This window comes from Rana temporaria, chromosome 7 (genome assembly GCF_905171775.1).
Source record: "Rana temporaria chromosome 7, aRanTem1.1, whole genome shotgun sequence".
NCBI lineage: Eukaryota > Metazoa > Chordata > Amphibia > Anura > Ranidae > Rana > Rana temporaria.
The window spans coordinates 4,972,455-4,990,247 of NC_053495.1; the positions used below are offsets into that span (position 1 = coordinate 4,972,455).

At 47.6% G+C, this 17,793-nt stretch overlaps 1 protein-coding gene across 11 annotated transcripts in view; it reads left to right on the top strand.

The window, feature by feature from the left end:
• Positions 1–14,039, top strand: part of DOCK3 (dedicator of cytokinesis 3) — a 160,742-nt gene extending 146,703 nt beyond the window's left edge. For 6 of the 11 annotated variants that reach the window (XM_040358731.1, XM_040358735.1, XM_040358737.1 and 3 more), the window contains 8 exons: positions 361–497; positions 599–722; positions 3,059–3,206; positions 3,782–3,897; positions 4,004–4,103; positions 6,118–6,237; positions 8,901–8,983; positions 12,238–14,039. In XM_040358731.1, coding sequence (XP_040214665.1) covers positions 361–497; positions 599–722; positions 3,059–3,206; positions 3,782–3,897; positions 4,004–4,103; positions 6,118–6,237; positions 8,901–8,983; positions 12,238–12,663 — 1,254 coding nt within the window. In that variant the 3' untranslated portion in view covers positions 12,664–14,039. The remainder of the gene's footprint in view (positions 1–360; positions 498–598; positions 723–3,058; positions 3,207–3,781; positions 3,898–4,003; positions 4,104–6,117; positions 6,238–8,900; positions 8,984–12,237) is intronic. The other 5 variants (XM_040358734.1, XM_040358740.1, XM_040358732.1 and 2 more) reach the window with 4 other exon arrangements.
• Positions 14,040–17,793: the final 3,754 nt, after the last annotated feature.

Genomic DNA, 17,793 nt, shown 5'->3' on the forward strand with positions numbered 1-17,793 from the left:
ATTTTTAAGAAAATTCCGCATTATGGCCACTAGATGGCGCTGATGATCATAAGAAAATAAACAGGGATTATTTTTTCATAAATAGCCCCTTATGGCTGCTCTTTGCACCTTCCTTTATAGCGAGGGGCCCGGCACATAAGGACCCCATTATTGGCCCTCCTAATGCCTGCTGATCAATGCATTGCATTATGGCTTCCGAAAAAATTCTCCCGACCAGGACCGCGAATCTTGAATTCACAGCGGCAGCGAACGCAAAACGCGTTCCCCCCCCAAAAAATAAGCCCCGCCCTGAATGTGAGAACTGATTGCCAATACTTGTGTGCACATGATCACCGATGCATCCCGCGCTGAGCTTTGCAGCTTTTCTTGTACGCCCCCCAGGAGTTCCCTACACTGGAGAAGATGAACCCGTCCTGTGCGCCGCTTCCTCGCGGGAACATCCTCCTATCGCACGGAGCGCTAAATAACGACAGCCTGAGACTCCTCCACAGACACAGGTACCCCCCTCCCCCCTATGAGACGATCGCCCCGCTTTACTACTTCCACATCCGCAGTGTATGTGACCCCCCCTCCCCCCGTGTGTTGTTGTTGTCTGCAGCCCTCTGGTGGTCCTCGGCTCCGTGCGACATTCCTCCTCCTCGCTCTCATCTCACACCTCCAGCGACACTGGGACCACGCCCACCGCCGTGGACAGCGAGAACGAGGACCCCTATTCTATGCAGGTGACCCCCAAATATATCCCATCACTGGAGATACACCCATCAACTATCACACCCCACGCCCAACGCTGGACCCACCTTCTGTCATGTTCTAAGACTCGCTGTCATCTTTCACTCTGTCATCTTCTGTCATCTCCTATCATCTTCTGTCATCTTCTTTCATGTTCTAAGACTCGCTGTCATCTTTCACTCTGTCATCTCCTGTCATCTGTCATTCTACCAACTTCTGTCCTTATATTCTGTCATCTTTCACTCTGTCATCTCCTATCATCTTCTGTCATCTTCTGTCATCTCCTATCATCTGTCATCTTCTATCATCTGTCATATGTCATCCTTCCATTCTGTCATCTCCTGTCATCCTTGAATTATGTCATCTTCTGTCACCCAATTCTGTTATCTTCTACATCCTTCTATTCTGTCATCTTCTGTCATCCTTCAATTCTGTCATCTTCTGTCATTCTTCTATCCTGTCATCTTCTGTCATCCTTCCATTCTGTCATGTTCTAAGACTCGCTGTCATCTTTCACCCTGTCATCTTCTGTCATCATCTGTCATCTCCTATCATCTTCTGTCATCCTTATATTCTGTCATTTCTGTCATCTCCTATCATATTCTGTCATCTTCTATCATCTGTCATCTGTCATTCTACCAACTTCTGTCATCCTTATAGTCTGTCATCTCCTATCATCTTCTGTCATCTGTCATTCTACCAACTTCTGTTATCTTCTGTCATCTTTCACTCTGTCATCTCCTATCATCTTCCGTCATCTTCTGTCATATTTTGTCATCTTTCTATTCTGTTATCCTTCCATTCTGTCTTCTATTTTGTCATCCTTCTATCCTGTCATCTTCTGTCATCGTCTGTCATCCTTCACTCTGTCATCTTTCACTATGTCATCTTCTGTCATCTGTCATTCTACCAACTTCTGTCATCCTTATATTCTGTCATCTTCTGTCATCTTTCCATTCTGTCTTCTATTTTGTCATCCTTCAATTCTGTCATCTCCTGTCATCCTTCAATTCTGTCATCCTTCTATTCTGTCATCTTCTGTCATCCTTCAATTCTGCCATCTTCTGTCATCCTTCCATTCTGTCATCTTCTGTCATCCTTCCATTCTGTCATCTTCTGTCATCCTTCTATTCTGTCATCGTCTGTCATCTGTCATTCTACCAACTTATGTCAGCCTTATATTCTGTCATCTTTCACTCTGTCATCTCCTGTCATCTTCTGTCATCTTCTGCCATCCTTATATTCTGTCATTTCTGTCATCTTTCTATTCTGTCATCCTTCCATTCTGTCTTCTATTTTGTCATCCTTCTATTCTGTCACCCTTCTATTCTGTCATCTCCTGTCATCCTTCTATTCTGTCATCTCCTGTCATCCTTCCATTCTGTCATCTTCTGTCATCCTTCTATTCTGTCATCTCCTGTCATCCTTCCATTCTGTCATCTTCTGTCATCCTTCTATTCTGTCATCTTCTGTCATCCATCTATTCTGTCATCTCCTGTCATCCTTCCATTCTGTCATCTTCTGTCATCCTTCTATTCTGTCATCTTCTGTCATCCATCTATTCTGTCATCTTCTGTCATCCTTCTATTCTGTCATCTCCTGTCATCCTTCTATTCTGTCATCTCCTGTCATCCTTCCATTCTGTCATCTTCTGCCATCCTTATATTCTGTCATTTCTGTCATCTTTCTATTCTGTCATCCTTCCATTCTGTCTTCTATTTTGTCATCCTTCTATTCTGTCACCCTTCTATTCTGTCATCTCCTGTCATCCTTCTATTCTGTCATCTCCTGTCATCCTTCCATTCTGTCATCTTCTGTCATCCTTCTATTCTGTCATCTCCTGTCATCCTTCCATTCTGTCATCTTCTGTCATCCTTCTATTCTGTCATCTTCTGTCATCCATCTATTCTGTCATCTTCTGTCATCCTTCTATTCTGTCATCTTCTGTCATCCTTCAATTCTGTCATCTTCTGTCATCCTTCAATTCTGTCATCTTCTGTCATCCTTCCATTCTGTCATCTTCTGTCATCCTTCTATTCTGTCATCTTCTGTCATCCTTCTATTCTGTCATCTTCTGTCATCCTTCTATTCTGTCATCTTCTGTCATTCTTCTATTCTGTCATCTTCTGTCATCCTTCTATCCTGTTATCTTCTGTCACCCGTCAATTCTGTCATCTTCTGTCATCCTTCTATCCTGTCATCTTCTGTCATCCTTCTATTCTGTCATCTTCTGTCATCCTTCTGTCATATTCTGTCATCCTTCAATTTTATCATCTTCTGTCATCCTTCCATTCTGTCATCCTTCGGTTCTGACTGTTTTGTCTTTCAGATGCTGCTCCCCCACTCCCTCCACGCCGGATCCATCACAAATGTTTCTGCGTTATCATCATCCTACACAAGTCCCTCCTCCTCCAGCCTCAGCTCCACCCACTCTGCGCCATCCCAGCTGGTCAACTCCGCCCCCTCCAGCACACGAGGTAGGTAGAAATGGGAGTTGTGGGAGGGGCATCGGTGTAAAGTTGTGGGAGGGGCCTTGGTGTAAAGTTGTGGGAGGGGGCCTTGGTGTAAAGTTGTGGGAGGGGCCTTGGTATAAAGTTGTGGGAGGGGGCCTCGGTGTAAAGTTGTGGGAGGGGGCCTCAATGTAAAGTTGTGGGAGGGGGCCTCGGTGTAAAGTTGTGGGAGGGGCCTCAATGTAAAGTTGTGGGAGGGGCCTCAATGTAAAGTTGTGGGAGTGGCCTTGGTATAAAGTTGTGGGAGGGGGCCTCGATGTAAAGTTGTGGGAGGGGCACGATGTAAAGCTGTGGGAGGGGCCTTGGTGTAAAGTTGTGGGAGGGGCCTTGGTGTAAAGTTGTGGGAGGGGGCCTCAATGTAAAGTTGTGGGAGTGGCCTTGGTGTAAAGTTGTGGGAGGGGGCCTCGATGTAAAGTTGTGGGAGGGGCCTCAATGTAAAGCTGTGGGAGTTTACAAATATATATATATATTTTTATAATAAACCTCTTTGTGTGTAAATGTGGAATGTTGGGTCATAAACTTTCCATATTCCTCCCCTACAGGTTCTCCCTCCCTACCTGATAAATACAGACATTCACGAGATTTGGTGATGCTGCTTCCGGCACCGCGGGACCGGCCGAGTAGCGCCATGTACCAAACTGGCGCAGAAAACGCACAGGTAGAGAATAGTGATAGTAAATAGGAGAAAGTCGGCCTTCTAAGATCTGGAACCGGAAGGGACGGATTCAAGCTCTTTTCTGTTTTCTTTTTTTTGGTCTCTCCTGGTGGTGTCCCAGCGCTGCGTCTACCCCCGGGCCCTATTCCAGCAAGTCCTCGGCCCCTGCAAGCCCTGCAGCGATCCCAACCTCTCTGTGGCGGAGAAAGGTGACCCCCTCTATGCACTTTTATGCTGTAGAAATCCGCGGATTGGTTAGACTTATTACCCCCCAAGGGATCCTTATAGATTCAGTTTTTGTTTTTTGTGTGTGTGGTGGGCAAATGATTATTATTAGACATGTGCATTGCTGAAAAAGTTTTTTGGGTCATTCTTTAGGATCGCAATTCGAGAATTCGAAAGAATGAAAATCCAAAAATTAAAAATCATAAATAACTAATAATAATTGACTATTAAATTATATATATTGGAATTTCCTTTCAAATTTGGCTGTTAGTGAACGTAAAGAATACAAATTTATCCAAAGTTACGAATTATCCAGAATAACAAATGTTGCATCTAAACGAATGGAACGGAACAAATTCATAATAAATAATAATAAAGTTATTATTATTATTATTATGATTGTTACTTATTATTATTAATTTGTTACGTTCCATTTGTTTAGATATGGCATTCATTATTTTGGATAATTTGTAACTTCGGATAAATTCGTATTCGTTACGTTCACTAACAGCCAAATTTGAAAGGAACATTATTTACACTACGCCGCCGCAACTTACAGGAGCAAGTGCCGTATTCCTCAAGCACTTGCTCCGTAGTTTGCGGCGGCGTAGTGTAAAAGGCCCGGCGTATCCCTGCATAATTCAAAGGGGGCGGCTTGTATTTAAATTAAGCGCGCCCCCGTGCCAATCGAACTGCGCATGCGCCGGGCTAAAAATAGCCCAGTGCGCATGCTCCAGTTCTCGACGGAAAACGTCAATGACGCCGACGTGTGCATCATTGACGTAAAGTCGTATTCAAGAACGACTTACGAAAACGACGTACCCGACGGGAAAAGACGACGCGGACCCGACGCCATACTTAACATGGCATACGTCGGACTGGCGTAAGGTTACCCCTCATATAGCAGGGGTAACCTTACGCTTACGCAAACGACGTAAGCGACGCGATTTCGTTCGGGAATCGGCGTATCAGGCTCATTTGCATAAACAAATGAGACCTGAACGTAAACGCCACCTAGCGGCCAGCGGCGAATTACATTTAAGATCCGACAGTGTAAGTGACTTACACCTGTCGGATCTTCAGCGTATCTATGCGAAAATGATTCTAGGAATCACTCGCATAGATACGCGGGCTCAGAAACAGAGATACGACGGAGTTTCCTGAGATACTCCATCATAACTCTTCTGAGAATATGGCCCAATACCTATAGTTTAATAGTTAAGTTATTATTAGTTAGTTATTATTTCAGAGTTTCGAATTTTCGAATAATTAAATTTGTTGGTTAATTCTTTTTTTTTTTTTTTTTTTTTAAAGATGTGTCACAGGTACAACAAAATTTTCGTTAGTTCTGATATTTCCGAATTTATGAATTTGTTGAAATTCATTAAAAAACGAATTTGGAACAAACACGAATGTCTAAATATTATCAGAATCAGAGAAGATTGGTTGATTTCATATGACCCGGTGTTTTTTGTAAGTGGGACGCTGGTATTTACAGATATGTCAGGGAAAAAAAAAATCTGAATGGCGCCAATTGTTTTAGAACATTATTGTCTTTTGATGTTTTAATATTTATATTTGAAAACGTAGGTTGCATTCACACTTTTGAATTGCGGGCAGATTTCCCGCCATTTAAAAGCGCCAATGTGTGAACGACAAATCGCGGGACCCACATTTGACATGCCATTCACTTGGATGACGCCTAAAATCGCGGTGCGTGTCTGCTGCGCGATAATTCACGTGGGCAAACCCAGCACAGCGGGAAGCATGTCGCTCAAAAGTAGCTCCTGAACTTTATTTTGGGTGACGTGTTTCCCACGATGCTGGCTGCCGCCATTGCAGCGCAAATTAATAAACTTTTTTTTTTTTTAAGAGCTTTCCAGTATCTGTACTTGTACTGATTGCATTATTTTTTTCTTACTTTTTCACTATTCCTGATTTTTGTGCTGCATCTCCATCGCCCTCTCCTGGTCACTGTGATGTACTGTCCTGCGTCAGTCCTGGCAGCACCAAGCAGTTGGAGTTTGGACAGCGGGACCAGAGAATCTCTTCCTTTCCTGACAACTCATGTCGGGAGTGTCCTCACTCCCACCGGGACCCCCAGAGGCCTGACCCAGGGTATGTACTGTCTAATAGAGGGGAGGGGATGCAGTGGGGGGATGGGGGGGGGGGGTAAAAAAAGAATACTGATACATTGTCCTTGCCTTATTTTGGAAGTTTTAAACTCTAATTTTCTCTCCCCTCTCCTTTCCCACTCCTGTCTCTCTTATGTCTGTCTGTTCTTTCTTCCTCTATTTATCTATCTGACCCGCCATTGTCTTTTCCTTCACCATCCCTCCTCTCCTTCCCTTCTCCATCTTTCTCAATCCTTTCCTCCTTCTCTCTCTCCGTCTGTCTGCATTTCTCCCACTTCTCCCCTTCTCTCCCCCTTTTCCATCTCTTCACTTCCGCTCCTCTATCTCTCCCCCCCACATCTTTACCCATTCTCCATCTCTCCCCCCTCCTCCATCTCTACCAATTCTCCATCCCCCCCTCCATCTTTACCCCTTCTCCATCTCTCTCCCCCTCCATCTTTACCCCTTCTCCGTCTCTCTCCCCCCTCCATCTTTACCCCTTCTCCATCTCTCTCCCCCTCCCTCTTTACCCCTTCTCCATCTCTCTCCCCCCCCTCCATCTCTACCCATTCTCCATCTCCCCCCCCTCCATCTCTACCCCTTCTCCATTCTCTCCACCCCCCCCATGTCTACCTCTTCTCCATCTCCCCCCTCCCATCTCTACCCCTTCTCCATCTCTCTCCCCCCCTCCATCTTTACCCCTTCTCCATCTCTCTCCCCCTCCATCTTTACCCCTTCTCCATCTCTCTCCCCCCTCCATCTTTACCCCTTCTCCATCTCTCTCCCCCTCCCTCTTTACCCCTTCTCCATCTCTCTCCCCCCTCCATCTCTACCCATTCTCCATCTCCCCCCCCTCCATCTCTACCCCTTCTCCATTCTCTCCTCCCCCCCCATGTCTACCTCTTCTCCATCTCCCCCCTCCCATCTCTACCCCTTCTCCATCTCTCTCCCCCCCTCCATCTTTACCCCTTCTCCATCTCTCTTCCCCTCCATCTTTACCCCTTCTCCATCTCTCTCCCCCCTCCATCTTTACCCCTTCTCCATCTCTCTCCCCCCTCCCTCTTTACCCCTTCTCCATCTCTCTCCCCCCCTCCATCTCTACCCATTCTCCATCTCCCCCCCCCCCTCCATCTCTACCCATTCTCCATTCTCTCCACCCCCCCATGTCTACCTCTTCTCCATCTCCCCCCTCCCATCTCTACCCCTTCTCCATCTCTCTCCCCCCTCCATCTCTACCCCTTCTCCATTTATCTCTATCCCTTCCTCCATCTCTACCCCTATTAACCTCTCCCCTTTACCCTCCTTCTTCGTCTCTCTCTGTTTTTTATCCCTCCACCATCTCTCTCCCTTCTCCATCTCCATATCTCTCTTCCCTTTATTTGCCCCTCCCCCCCCCCATCTCTCTCTATTCCTCCCCCATCTCTATCCCTTGTCCATCTCTCTATCTCTCCTCCATTTCATTCTCTCTATCCATCCCTCCATCTTCTTTATCTCTCTCTCACCCTCTATTCCCCCTCCCCTTATTCACTACATTATTCCCTCTCTCCTCTTCTTCATCCCTCTCTTTCTCCTTATGCCTCTCGCCATCCCTGATTCTTCTGCCTCTCTTCTCTCTCCCTCTCCTCTTCTTTCCTCTCCTCCCCTCTACTTTTCTTCCCTCCCCTCTCCTCTTCTTTCCTCTCCTCTCCCCCTCCCCTCTCCTCTTCTTCCCACTCCTCCCCCCTCTTCTTTCCACTCCTCCCCTCTCCGACCCTCTTCTTTCCTCTCCTTCCCTCCCCTTTTCTCTCCACTCCTCCCCTCTCCTCTTCTTCCCGACCCTCTCCTCTTCTTTCCACTCCTCCCCTCCCCTCTCCTCTTCTTTCCTCTCCTCTCCTCTCCTCTCCTCCCCTCTTCTTTCCTCTCCTTCCCTCCCCTCTCTTTTTTACTCTGCTTTCCTCCCCTCTCCTCTCCACTCCTCCCCTCCCCTCTCCTCTCCTCTTCTTCCCTCCCCTCTCCTCTTTTTTCCTTTCCTCTTCTCCCCCCTCCTCTTCTTCTTTCCTCTTCTCTCCTCTCCCCTCCTCTCCTCCCCTCTTCTCTTCATACTCTCCTCCCCTCTCCTCATCTTTTCCTTCCCCTCTCCACTTTTTTCCTCTTCTCTTCTTTCCTTTCCTATCCTCTTCTCCCCTCTCCTTCTTTCCTCTCCTCCCTTCTTCTTTTCTTTCCTCTCCTCTCCTCTCCTATTATTTCCTCTTCTATTATTTCCTCTCCTCTCCCCCTCTCTCTCTATCCCTCCTTCCATCTCTTCCCCTTCTCAATCTCTTTTACTATGATCACTACTTACTCCTTCTTTTTCTTCATTCCCCTTTTCTTTCTCTCTCTCTCTGTCTGTCTCTCTCTCTCTCTCTCTCTCGCTCCATCTCTTCCCCTTCTCCTTTTTATCTCTCTCCTCTCTCCCCCTTAATAACTTCACGTCTTCCCTCTACTCCATCTCTCCCTCTTTCATTTTATTCCTTTCTCTATCTCTTTCCCTTCTCTCTCTCTTCTCTCTCTCTTCCCTTTCTTCTCTCTCTTCTCTCTCTCTCTCTCTCTCTCCCCCTCTCTCTCTTTCTCTCTATTACTACCCCCCACTCTTTGCTCTTTTCTCTTTCTTCACCCCCCTCTTCCTCCCTTTCTTCTCTGTCTCTGAAGGCCATTACTCTCTGCACTTTGATGCTTTTCATCCCTCTATGGGGGACGGAGCGCCTGCATTACCCACCAGATCCCTGCGCAAGGTAATGCACCTTATTAACACCCCCGCTTGCCGGCACTGACATATTCCTGGATGCAGTGACAGTACAAAGAAAGCAACAGACATTGTTTCCTGTTTCCTGAAAATGCATCTGATTTCTCCACATTGCGGGGAAAACAGTTTATACCTCGTGGGAAATCTTGGTTTGCACACAAAGGCCTGAACTACAAAAACATTCGTCTTTATCCTAAATACAGCGCTGCCATTGGTTGTGCATAATAGTAATATTTCATCATATTCATGTATCCGGCCAGCAGTGTGGACTGAACTCTGTTTCCCCGGGTGATATCTTCAATATCGTCCTATTTTTTAAGAATCCTTTTGCTGCCGCTACATCTTGAACCTGGTAGGCTGCAAAAAGTTTTTATCAGAATATAATATATATTATCAGAAAATATAATATAAATACATAATATAAAATAATACAATCTAATATAAAAAATATACTATATATTATCAGAAATATATATTTCAGCTTACTAGTCCCAAGATGTGGAGAATGCATTCGTTTTAGCTTCTTTCATGCTAAGCACATTTCCTGCAAGGACTGGAAACTGTTGATCCTGCCAGAAATCCCATGTCCTTGTAGCTTCTTGTGCACTGAATGTTGCCATTTCCCAGAATGCATTTACTTAACAGGAAATAATATTTGGTAAGGGACACCAGGTGAGTCATTCAGGTACATAAGGTTATGCTGCTGCCTTCAGGAGATTGGATACTGGCAGACAGTGGGGGCCGGTGCTCAACATTTTTTGGGGGGAGCGCAAATAAACCGGTCGAAAAAAAACATCAATTGAAGCCGATGTGCCCATCAAACGCAGCTACAGTGACCATCAATTGCCACCACTGTGCCCATCAAACGCAGCCACTGTGCCCATCAAACGCAGCCGTTGTGCCCATCAAACGCAGCTACAGTGCCCATCAATTGCCACCATTGTGCCCATCAAATGCAGCCACTGTGCCCATCAATTGCCACCACTGTGCCCATCAAACGCAGCCACTGTGCCCATCAAACGCAGCCACTGTGACCATCAAACGCAGCCACTGTGCCATCAAATGCAGACACTCTGCCCATCAAACGCAACCACTGTACCCATAAATTGCCATCACTGTGCCACCAAACGCAGCTACTGTACCCATCAATTGATGCCGGTGTGCTCATCAATTGCTGCCAGTGTACCCATAAATTGTTGCCAGTGTGCCCATCAATTGCTGCTACTGTGGCCATCAAATGCTGCCAGTGTGCATCGCCCGGCACTTACCTGTCTCGGTGGGGCAGCGGCGGTGTCTGCTCTCATTTACACGGTTGCCTTCTTTGTTCCCATCAACACTGAGGTGAGTTTCTGGGTTGGGTCACACAGAGACCCAAGGCCCCATTTCTCCCCAAGGAGATTTCCCTCTACCGTCCGGGTGTGATGTACACTGTTGGAGACAATCTCTCTGGTACAGCTTCTTTTAGACAGACTGACTGGAAGGGTTATACTAGGCCAGTGATGGTGAACATTGGCACCCCAGATGTTTTGGAACTACCTTGCCGTGGTGCTCAACTACACTTCAGAGTGCATGAGCATCATGGGTTATGTAGTTCTATTAGATCTGGGGTGCCGAGCTTTGCTATCACTGTATTAGGCTGTCCTTACCTCTTTGACAAAATACAAATCTCCCGAAGGCAGCAGCATAACCCTTTGTATCTGAATCACTCATCCTGTGTCCCTTAATGCACTCCAATAAAAGTACAGCTGGGCACTATACCACCTCGAGGGATTGGTTACTCTGACACATTTGCTATGTGTATGCTTCTAATAAGCAGGATAATGGAGTGTACAGGTCTTATGGTGGGATGTATGGATCTTATGGTGGGATGTATGGGTCTTAGGGTGAGGTGTATAGGTCTTATGGTGGGATGTATGGATCTTATGGTGGGATGTATGGATCTTATGGTGGGATGTATGGATCTTATGGTGGGGATGTATAGGTCTTAGGGTGGGGTGTATGGATATTATGGTTGGGATGTATAGGTCTTATGGTGGATCTTATGGTGGGGATGTATGGATCTTATGGTGAGGTGTACAGGTCTTATGGTGGGTGTATGGGTCTTATGGTGGGTGTATGGATCTTATGGTGGGGTGTAAAGGCCTTGTGGTGGGATGTATGGATCTTATGGTGGGGTGTGTCTTATGGTGGGTGTATGGGTCTTATGGTGGGGTGTATGGGTCTTATGGTGGGTGTATGGGTCTTATGGTGGGTGTATGGGTCTTATGGTGGGGTGTATGGATCTTATAGTGGGGTGTATGGGTCTTATGGTGGGATTTATGGATCTTATGGTGGGGTGTATGGGTCTTATAGTGGGATGTATGGATCTTATGGTGGGATGTATGGATCTTATGGTGGGGTGTACAGGTCTTATGGATCTTATGGTGGGATTTATGGATCTTATGGTGGGGTGTATGGATCTTATGGTGGGGTGTATAGGTCTTATGGTGGGGTGTACAGGTCTTATGGTAGGGTGTATGGATCTTATGGTGGGATGTATGGATCTTATGGTGGGGTGTATGGATCTTATGGTGGGGTGTATGGATCTTATGGTGGGATTTATGGATCTTATGGTAGGGTGTATGGGTCTTATGGTGGGATTTATGGGTCTTATGGTGGGGTGTATGGATCTTATGGTGGGATGTATGGATCTTATGGTGGGGTGTATGGATCTTATGGTGGGGTGTATGGATCTTATGGTGGGATTTATGGATCTTATGGTGGGGTGTACGGATCTTATGGTAGGGTGTATGGGTCTTATGGTGGGGTGTATAGGTCTTATGGTGGGATGTATAGGTCTTATGGTGGGGATGTATAGGTCTTATGGTGGGGATGTATAGGTCTTATGGTGGGGTGTACAGGTCTTATGGTGGGGTGCATGAATCTTATGGTGGGGTGTATAGGTCTTATGGTGGGGTGTACAGGTCTTATGGTGGGGTGTACGGATCTTATGGTCGGGTGTACAGGTCTTATGGTGGGGTGTACAGGTCTTATGGTGGGGTGTATAGGTCTTATGGTGGGGTGTACATGTCTTATGGTGGGGTGTACGGATCTTATGGTCAGGTGTACAGGTCTTATGGTGGGGTGTACTGGTCTTATGGTGGGGTGTACTGGTCTTATGGTGGGATGTATGGATCTTATGGTGGGATGTACTGGTCTTATGGTGGGAGGCATGGATCTTATTTGGTGCTTTTCTCTCCACAGAGCCCTCTGCACACGATTCCCGCCTCGCCTACCAGCCCACAGTCCTGCTTGGATGGCAGTAACTCGCCTCTCTCGGGCAGTGCCAGCAGCGGCGTCTCCTCCCTCAGCGAAGGAAACTTCTCCAGCTGCCCCGATGCCGCAACCAGCGCAGATTCCCGGACGGAGGAAGAGCAGAGCGGATGTTTCCAGCACTACCCTCCCGTCCGGTACAGCCTCTCCGACCCCAACGGGCTGGAAACACCCAAGACCCAGCCATGCCGGAGCCACTCTGCCCCTACCGGGGTGACTCCTCCGCGTTCACCCAGCGGGGATCAGGAGGAGGGGAGCTCGGAGCAGGAGCGGCTGCGGAGAATCCGGAGGAACTGCCACATGGGCAAAGAACCACCGGCACGGGTCGGGTGGGAGCACAACATGAGCAAACCCTAGGCCTGGACTGAAATGGAGGAGACCGGTGGGCAACCGGAGGAGGACGAGGAGGTGTATAAGGAGGAGGGGAAGTATCAGTGTGTCCCGATATCTGTGTATTAGGAGAAGAGTCCAACAAAGAGAACATGCTCTACTGGGAACCAATGCTCTGGCCCGAATGTCTTTAGAATGTCCCTAACGCGTTTCGGCTGAAGCCTTACTTGGAGTTAGGCTTCAGCCGAAACATGTTAGGACATTACTGCTGTGTCCTGCCATGTAGCCAATAACAAATTGATGTAATGGATGTTACCAAGTAGCCAGATTCATTATATTGGAGGATTATTAGGAGAGGAGAGGTCAGTGGCTCAAGGGGCAGCTGCTTTGGGCCCAACAACAATGACTGGGCCCAGGGGCAGCTTCCCCTTTTGTCCTGTGTTAAAGACGACCCTGATTAGGAGGAGGAGAGATTAGTGTGTCCTGATACCTGTGTATTAGGAGGAGATGAGAGGTCAGTGTGTCCTGATATCTGTATATTAGGATCAGGGCCATCTTTAATATTGATTGAACCCTGAGCAAACGTTTTCTTGGGCACTCCTGAATTCACTTATCAAATATTTGCGGGCTCAAGGGGCAGCTGCTTTGGGCCCAACAACAATAACTGGGCCCGGGGTAGCTGACCCTTTTGTCCCGTGTTAAAGACGACCCTGATTGAGAGGAGGAGAGGTCAGTGTGTCTGAGATCTGTGTATTAGGAGAGGAGAGGTCAGTGGCTCAAGGGGCAGCTGCTTTGGGCCCAACAACAATAACTGGGCTCGGGGCAGCTGCCCCTTTTGTCCCGTGTTAAAGACGACCCTGATTGAGAGGAGGAGAGGTCAGTGTGTCTGAGATCTGTGTATTAGGATGTCAGGGGTATGTGGCAGCGAATGGTGACATCTGTTGTGCCTCCTCTTCCTCCTCCTCGTGCCTCCGCTCTCCCGCCAACCACCACCGCTCTCTTTAATTCTCAGCTTGTCTTCTTGCTCCCACACCCCCCCCAGAACATTTGGGAACATTGTGGCATACTCGTTCCGCCCTGTCACCGCCGGGTGTCACCTCTTGATGTCTCCGAGGGTAGCGCGGAATGGCGAGCCGCCATCGGGGGGCGCCCTCGTTCTGTGTGTCCATATACTATACCCTCCGGCGGTGCTGTGTTGTGTCCCCAATGGTCAGCTTTCCGCAGGGTGTGTGTTTGTATATATATACGGTGTCCGCATGTTCCTCGCACACGGCGTGCCGTCCAGTTTCTGTGTAAATAAGATTCACCGTTTATGTTGTGATTTCTTTCTTTCTTTTTTTTTTTTTTTTTTTTTGTTTTCCTTCAGATGGTTGTTATATGAAAATAAAGTTTACCACCCTCGACATTGGAGTGTTCATTTTCTATATCTGGGGGGGGGGGGCTCACATAGGAAGTCCTTGTATGCCGATCCTGACAGTCATCCTATATAACCCCTTCAATACCGGGGACTTCCCCCCCTTCCTGCCCAGGATCATTTTCAGCCGTCACACTTTGAATGACAATTGCGCGGTCATGCTACACTCTACACAAATGACGTTTTATAAATTTTTTGAGACAGATAGAGCTTTCTTTTTCATGTTATTTAACCACTTGCCGCCCGCCAATGACAAATTGACGTTGGCAAAGTGGTTGTAGAATCCTGACTGGACCTCATATGACGTTCTCAGGATTCTGAGCCGCTGCGCGCCCCCAGGGGCGCGCATCGCGGCGATCGTTGTTGCAGGGTGTCAGTCTGACACCCCGCAACACCGATCAAGGTAAAGAGTCTCTCACGGAGACTCTTTACCACGTGATCAGCCGTGTCCAATCACGGCTGATCACAATGTAAACAGGAAGAGCCGGTAACCGGCTTTTCCTCACTCGCGTCTGTCAGACAGGGGGGGGGGGTTTGTGCTGATCGATCATCAGCACAGCCCCCCCCCCCGCCCCCCGAGGATGCCCACTGGACCACCAGGGATGGCCATATAGACCACCAGTGAAAAAAAAAAAAGATGCCACCCCTAGACCACCAGGGATGAGGAGGACACACAAAATGGATGCCAATCAGTGCCGCAATGGATGCCAATCAGTGCCCACAATGGGCATCACTGATTGGCAGGCATTGTTTGGCACTGATTGGCATCCATTAGTACAACACATACAATAGTGCCCATCCGTGCCACCTATCAGTGCCCATCCATGCCGCCTATCAGTGCCCATCCATGCCGCCTATCAGTGCCCATCCGTGCCGCCTATCAGTGCCCATCCGTGCCGCCTATCAGTGCCCGTCCGTGCCGCCTATCCGTGCCCGTCCGTGCCGCCTATCCATGCCCGTCCGTGCAGCCTATCCGTGCCCGTCCGTGTCGCCTATCCATGCCCATCTGTGCCACCTATCCATGCCCATCCATGCCCCCTATCCAAGCCCATCCATGCTGTCTATCTGTGCCGCCTATCAGTGCCGCATATTAGTGCCCATCAATGCCACCACATAAGTGCCACCTCATCGGTGCCCATCAGTGCCGCCTTATCAGTGCCCGTCAGTGCAGTACCATCAGTGCCCATCAGTGAAGGAGAAAACGTACTTATTTACAATGTTTTATAACAGAAACAAAAAAATACATTTTTTTTCTAAATTTTCGATCGTTTTTTATTTTTTTTTGCAGAAAATAAATATCCCAGAAGTGATCAAAGACCACCAAAAGAAAGCTCTATTTGTGGGTACAAAATGATAAAAATTTAGTTTGGATACAGTGTAGCACGACCGCGGAATTGTCATTCAAAGTGCAACAGCACTGAAAGCTAAAAATTGGTCTGGGCGGGAAGGCGTATAAGTGCCCCCCGGTATGGAAGTGGTTAATCACCATTTATATTTTGCTAAACAAATGAAAAAATACTTTTAAAGAAAAACATTTTTTTTTCTTAGTTTCTGTTATAAAATTTTGCAAATAAGTCATTTTTATTTTTCACTGATGAGGCAGCACTGATGGACACAGATGATGCTGTAATGATGGGCACAGATGAGGCTGCACTGATGAGGCAGAACTGATGGGCACTAATGAGGCTGTACTGGTAGACACTGATGAGGCTGCACTAATGGACACAGATGAGGCTGCACTGATGAGGCAGAACTGATGGGCACTAATGAGGCTGTACTGGTAGACACTGGTGAGGCTGCACTGATGGGCACTTATGAGGCTGTACTGATGGGTACAGAGGAGCAGTGCTAATTTCATAGACTAAAACCGACTAAAACATTTTAGTCTACTAAAATACGACAAAAACTAAAATTGCATTTTAGTCAAAAGACTAAAACTATATTGAAATTTTACGTCAAAATGAACACTGGTGTCTGTAGTGCATGTACATACCTCAATACCATAAATAATAACATAATAGATCGTTCACTCCAGCAATATATAATGAGTTTGGAAATTGTAGAGAAATGCTTAAAAGCTGCATTACAATTTAACTCCTCCCATTAGATTTTTAGATGACTAAAAAAAAAAAAAAAAACTTTTTTTTAAATGCAGAGGCCGGACGTGACGTCATAACATCGCGCCTGGCCTCCGATGATCAAAGAGACTCCGGCGACCATCTGGTCCGCCGGAAATCTCTATGATCTGCATCCGGGGCCAGTGGATCCTGTCACGACTCACCAATCGCACAGGTGAGTCGGTAGAAGCACCGGAAGGTGTCGGGAGGGGGGGACGTCCTCTTTCGCCGCCCTTAGGAACGATCAAGCGGTGGAACAGCCGCTATGATCTTTTCCTATGGTGTAGGGCAGGGGTGGCAAACTCAAATTCATCGGGGGCCGCATTAGCAGTATGGTTGCCCTCAAAGGGCCGGTTGTATCTATAAGACTATGTGTCCGCTATTTATTATGGGATGGAATGAGATGGGATGGGGTATGGTGGGGTGGGATAGGATGGGATGGGCTACCTGACATGCATGGACCTACCTGACATACACAATGACTTCACCTACCTGACATACATAGACTTCACCTACCTGACATACTGACCTCACCTACCTGACATACATGGACCTACTTGACATACACTGACCTCACCTACCTGACATACATGGACCTACCTGACATACACTGACTTCACCTACCTGACATACACTGACCTCACCTACCTGACATACACTGACTTCACCTACCTGACATACACTGACCTCACCTACCTGACATACATGGACCTACCTGACATACACTGACTTCACCTTCCTGACATACATATACCTACCTGACATACACCGACTTCACCTACCTGACATACACTGACCTCACCTACCTGACATACACTGACATACCTGACATACACTGACATACATTGACCTACCTGACATACACTGACCTACACTGACCTGCCTGACATACACTGACCTACATGGACCTACCTGACATACACTGACCTCACCTACCTGACATACACTGACCTACCTGACATACACTGACCTACCTGACATACACTGACCTACCTAACATACACTGACCTACCTGACATACACTGACCTCACCTACCTGACATACACTGACCTCACCTACCTGACATACACTGACCTCACCTACCTGACATACACTGACCTCACCTACCTGACATACACTGACTTCATCTACCTGACATACACAGACCTCACCTAGCTGACATACACTGACCTCACCTACCTGACATACACTGACTTCATCTACCTGACATGCAGCCAGCCAGCCAGAAAGGAGAGAAGAGCCCCCCGCCCGAGGATCTTTGCAGTTCATGGTATGGACTGGAGGAGGCTTGTAATTGCCGCCTTGTGCAGTCTGCGGCGCCTATGATGGACGTCACACGTCCCGCAGTCCGGGGATTGGATCTCCGGGACGTCAATCATAGGAGCTGCAGGCTCCAGAAGGTGGGACCGCTCCGGTGCTAGGCTGAAGCCACGACCTTTCCTAAGGCCGAGGCAGTGTGCTCCGGGGATCGACCCGTTCGGGGGGCCGGATTCGGCCTGCGGGCCTTGTGTTTGCCACCCCTGGTGTAGGGAATTGCCTGCTGAAAATGCTGATGTCTGAATGATGCCTGTAGCTGCACCCATCATTCAGATATATCACCACAGAGTCCCACAAAGCCCAGGACG